This window comes from Anneissia japonica, unplaced genomic scaffold (assembly GCF_011630105.1).
Source record: "Anneissia japonica isolate Jap-2015-1 unplaced genomic scaffold, ASM1163010v1 scaffold288219_len142424_cov121, whole genome shotgun sequence".
NCBI classification, from domain to species: Eukaryota; Metazoa; Echinodermata; class Crinoidea; order Comatulida; family Comatulidae; genus Anneissia; species Anneissia japonica.
In genome coordinates this window covers 95,875-101,756 of record NW_022724996.1, presented here as the reverse complement: position 1 = coordinate 101,756, position 5,882 = coordinate 95,875, and the positions used below count along the sequence as shown (strand labels likewise).

At 32.3% G+C, this 5,882-nt stretch overlaps 1 protein-coding gene across 1 annotated transcript in view; it reads left to right on the top strand.

The window, feature by feature from the left end:
- The window catches only part of LOC117112641, a 29,471-nt gene extending 26,832 nt beyond the window's left edge, over positions 1 to 2,639 (top strand). Inside the window, exons 12-15 of the mRNA XM_033255751.1 lie at positions 168 to 337; positions 1,326 to 1,448; positions 1,900 to 2,011; positions 2,524 to 2,639. Of these exons, the coding sequence (XP_033111642.1) occupies positions 168 to 337; positions 1,326 to 1,448; positions 1,900 to 2,011; positions 2,524 to 2,624 (506 nt within the window). The 3' untranslated portion in view covers positions 2,625 to 2,639. The remainder of the gene's footprint in view (positions 1 to 167; positions 338 to 1,325; positions 1,449 to 1,899; positions 2,012 to 2,523) is intronic.
- The last annotated feature ends 3,243 nt before the right edge of the window (positions 2,640 to 5,882 follow it).

Sequence of the window (5,882 nt, the reverse complement as noted above, 5' to 3'; positions counted from 1 at the left end):
CCCCATAAACAATGAGATCATCGCTACCGCACCATTTTCCAATTTAGAATTACTTTATTATTATCAAACAAATAATAATTCAATAACATAATTTACTGTTGTATTATCGTTGATATGTTTTATTTTATTTTGTGTAACATTTCCTTATATTGTGTTTTTGTGACTAGATCCAGTTGCCATGGCAATGGAGTTTGCACCGAATGCAGATCTGTCGAAATATCTACAACAATCCCGCGATTCGCTGTACGACAATCGTATTGACCAACTATCGTCTGCTCAGTTGTGTATATATGCACAGCAGGTGTGTTCCGGAATGCAACATATCCAGCGGCACAAGGTAACATTATAGACTTATAATACAAACACTTTTTTCTCTAGGCTTTTTATAACTCAAGAATAAAACATAGAAAAAAGCATAAAACAAATACAAAAGTCAAAGACAGTTAAAGCATGGAGGGACTAGTTTAAAAAATCCTCTGTAATCAAAGTAAACTTAACCCAATTAATAAAAGCGTTACCGTAAAACTTAAAACTGAAGAATCTTGATAATTTCTTTTAATAACTTTGATTCTCTTGAATTAAAAAAAAAAAAAAACTTTACCAAAATGCATGTTATGCCACCTCACCAGTAATCATTATTATTTGGGTAGACTCGGACAGAGCATCCCTTCCCTTTGGAAATAGTACATGCTTAGGTCCATCATATGTTACGTTGTCTTGGAGGGGCTAGTTTAAAAAATCCTCTGTAATCAAAGTAAACTTAACCCAATTAATAAAAGCGTTACCGTAAAATTTAAAACTGAAGAATCTTGATAATTTCTTTTAATAACTTTGTTTCTCTTGAATAAAAAAAAAAAAAAAAACTTCACCAAAATGCATGTTATGCCACCTCACCAGTAATCATTATTATTTGGGTAGACTCGGACAGAGCATCCCTTCCCTTTGGAAATAGTACATGATTAGGTCCATCCTATGTTACGTTGTCTTAGCCTGCATTATACGTTTATCTGTTTCAATTGCTTTTCTTTGTGTATATCTGCACCGTCATTGGGACTAGCGTTACATTTATATGTAAACAAAAATTGTGAGTTTTACATTTTAAAGCAGAAGTATCGTTATCTTTCATCATTATCTCCATTGTCATAACTATCAACATTATCATCATAATATTACTCCTAATATTATAATACTGAGCCATGGGCCTCGCCTATTGTTGTTATTATTATCATTATCATCATCATCATCATCATCATCATCATCATCATCATCATATCAGTATAGCGTTATAATTAATAATGTTATTATTACCCGCATATTTGTTGCAGATTATTCACAGGAACCTAGGAGCGAGAAATATTTTGGTTGGTGACAACAAGGTTTGCAAGATTACGGACTTTGGAAGAGCAGTTGTAGCAGACATCGATGGTACATTTGTGGAGACACAAGAGGTAGACCAAATACAGACCAGAAACACAATCCGGGTCCTATGGCATAATCTCTGGTGGAGGCCAATGGGTGCTAATTCCCCTTGAAGCCCGAAGATCTCCAGAAACTAAATAACAAAGAAGTGATTTTTACGTTAAAGCCCCATTCCCAGGAAAATGTCACTAAAAAATAATTTTTTTTAAATGCATATGCACTACTTAATTATTATAAACCTTGGAAAAAAGTGGCACAATACGCTAAAAGAAAAAATACCATGCATATTCTTGACGACTTCTTCGTTACTACTGTAGGTAAATTCAACGCTGTTTTACGTAGGGCATAATGTAGATAACATATATAATTCTTGGACATTAGGCCTAATCCATTCGCTTTATAAAAAAAATAATAGGCCTATAGATGCATACTGTGCAAGGTGTTTAAAAGAAAAAAATCACATGTTATTTTTTCTGGTAGATTCAACTACCCGTGCGCTGGACAGCAGTGGAAGGACTACGTGACCGATTATTTTCCATGAATTCCGACGTTTGGTCTTTCGGAGTGCTGATGTGGGAGATTGTAACTCTAGGTGAAATGCACATGCCACAATTTTTTCAGGCTTCTTTAATATTAACTGACAGTTCTTCAGTCATTTGAATAGTAATTTGATACTTTTGTTCTGATAAACTGTCACAATCTATGTACTTCATTATTCCTTCACTCAGAGCCTAGCACCTTATGATTGAGGTACCCCTCATGAAACAGCCTGTAGTGCAATAAAATGTTGAGTCTTTAACCCAGAGTTACATGTTTTATTTGTCTATCTGCTCTGTTATATACTGCATTGAGCACTCTTGTCTACATGATCTGGTTTAAGCCAACCACACAGATTATTAATAATATTATTAATATTATATTTATTATTATAATGCATTACTATTACTACTAATTATAATAGTGTGTATATATATATATATCTTTATTATTATTATTATTATTAATATTATTATTATTTTATTATTATAAATACTGCTTTATTACCATCAGTATAATAGCTATCTATATTATAGTACTATAGTGTACCTTGCTTTTCGTACACAGGATCAAAACCATATGGAAATATGCCTATTAAGAAAATCGCTGAAGATGTTATCGGAGGGGTGCGGCTAACAAAACCTCGACACTGCTCTGACGCACTGTAAGCTGTGTTTTTTTTAATAAGCTTTTAGTGTAAACACAAGCACAGTAAACATAAATATAATTTACACAGGCCTATACGCTCATTCATACTTAGATGCATCATAACTACATATGATTAGGATAATAATATATGTTTATATTTATAATGTATTATTAAAACAATGGTTGATAGTGTTGTTGCTGTTGTTGTTGATAAATAAAAAAAAAGTACGGTACGGTACAAGTTTAATAAAAGTTTGGCAAATATTGGCATATACGTATATATACATATACATATACATACATATGATGTATTAAATAAATTTTTGTTTTAATGATTAGACCTATGTTTTACAATCTTTAATGACAATTGTGATAATCCTTTATATATTTTGAATAGAATTTTCTATTTTCTGAAGGTACTTGGATAAACCCAGCAAATTATGAATACTGTACTTATTTAAATATTTTTTGTAAGGCGGTTTTAACCGTCCACATTGATCATTTTTCGCGCTGGAATCGTATTCGAACTTGAACTTGGGACAAAGCAAATATCCTAAAAACTAGTTAAAACCTCTGCACATTTTTTAATATTTGTAAACTGGTAATTAAAATTATGTTAACGCAATTACCATTGAAGTCAAGAGCAACCGGTCATCGGTCCGCATGTTAACCGAGGTTATTTCTATTCAGCGTTTAACGCTTCGTGTATGCATCTTTACCTATTCAGCGTTTAACGCTTCGTGTATGCATCTTTAGACTATGCTTTTTGTTGACGCTATTAAAATATGCTTAAATCATACAGCAAATATCCCCTATGCTTAAATACAGTACACAGTGACGTAGGTTATTATATTGGGTTTTCGGCAAGGGTTCATAACAGAAATAAATAATAAAATAAATAAAAATAAAATGTTCTAAATTGAAATGAAAAAAATTAAAAGTGATTAATAAGACGCAATTCGAACTCACGACATTTTGCTGCATTAGAACACATCGCTTACCGACCGCGCCATCCATGCGAAGTGTTCTATTAGTGGTAATGGCAGTAATGTACAGTCTTTTTGAAACTCTTGTTTTGTTTTGTAGGTGTAAGGGCATCCTGGGGTTCACCTAAAATCACCTCTAGTTTATGTGAAAAAAAAAAATTCCTGCATGTCGCGACGCTGGACGCTTTTAAAGCTCTGGTAACAAGAACAACAAAAACAGCAGTGATGTTCTGGGGTTCTCCTTGCGCAGACCCAATAAAACCACTTGAAATATGCCTATATAGATCAGCTTTAAAAAAAATTATAACGATATATATATATATATATATATATATATACACTATATATAAATATATATATATATCACTAGTATTTGGGGACGTACTGAGTATTCGGTACGATAGCACGTCAGGTAGGGCACAACATCACTCCATGATATTTTCGTGACGCAAATTTATATCTTTATAGAAATATAAACTCTTAGTATTCTTCCATTGCGCATTATTAAAAATTTATATTGTTTAGTTTAAGCAGCGAACTTTTTGTTTCCTAATAATACACAAATCTAGAGGCTAAAAATGTACTGTAAATGAATAAAGAATTTAATGCTAATGCTTTGAGTACTGGTAGTAGTTTGATTTGTGTTGTGTTTAATAATATTTTTAGCAGGCGATTTGAATGGCCGGGCGGTTAGAGCATGCAGTGGCCCCGCAAAGTATTGCTATAATATCGGCGCTGATTCGGAGAAGTCTTCGCGGATAAGGACAAGCTTGCTCATGTGCACATTACAGAAACCAGTACATCTTTACTAGTTCCTACATCCCCTGTATTGGTTTACCGGGTAGACAAACACGAGTTCGAACGCTTTGAGACTTCGTTATAAAGGGCTATATAAATCCAAATACAGTACATTACATTACAATAAGCACATACAATAAATTTACTATCAGAACCATAAATTCAGTTTGTGAATTTAATTGATGCAAACTCAGTAACAATGATAATTTTTTGCTGATTTTTAGATGTTGGTAAAAATACAAATTTAAGAATAGACTACAAGATTGACAAGGCAACCACTGCTAAAGACACGCTAGTAATAAGATGCAGTACAGTACTGTCAATTGTTTCTCCGATGTTGGCCATTGGTATCGTCACAGTTTCTTTTAATAATAAAAGTCAATGAAAATAACAACCAAAATCAGTAACACATAGGCCTATAACACTGACAATGTAGTCCGAGGTTAATAACAAACACTTTAAGATACTCATATTAAGAATGGCTCATACATTTATCAGAACTCATGTTATTATACATTTTGATTCCATTAACACGGCTCCGCGGTTGATTTAAGAAGGTCGTTACTTGGTTTAGGTCCAATCTACTTTAATAATAAGACCGTATGAAATACTTTCTTTTTATGTCCTGTGACAAAAGTGTGATTACAATGGTAAGCTGCTACTCTAGTAATATGTACCATTAAACAGATTACCCAAGGTAAAATATTTGATCCTAAATGAAACTCCCATTGTTGGCTAAATTATTAGAGTGCTATGAATTTATTAAATTTGTGAACACAAAGCACACACTTAATGACAGTTCCGCCAAACGAAATGATGTACTGTGTATATAATGCCTAGGATGTCAAACTGGTAAATTAGAAAAACTGTAAACAAAAGTAAATACTCTAGACCTATTACACTATGTTGTATTTGAAAATAATAATATATTACGTATATCTAAGATTAATATAAATTTACTTGCGTTTCAAAATTCTTCAAACACAGTAATATTATTTAAGAATTATTGATTTGGACATCAACAAATATAATCCGCGCATTAAAGATAGCGACATATTGTATAGGTCATACAAATTTAGTTGTATAGATAAAGGTTTATCTAACCTAATTCTAAGATAAAAAAAAATTAAGGTGATTAACATTGATTTTCTTAAACACCAACCTCGTAATCTATAAGAAAGTATCTTTTTATCACACACCATAGAAAAAAAAAAGAAAAAAAAAACACGGACTGCATCTACGCAGCTCTTATTCACATCACCTTGATACAAACGTTATAGGGATACGCATTTGTACCACTAAGACTCTTGTTCTAATAACGCACTATGTTTTGTGGGAACACAGCACAATGAAAAACATTTCTGAAAATTATTGTGTCATCCTGGCTAAATATCTTAATAAATAAACAAACTAAAAGTGATGGGGCTAATCATTCTGATTATTGATATTTTTTGGTTCACCTTCCCACTTTCCTAAATAGTTTAAAGGCAGATA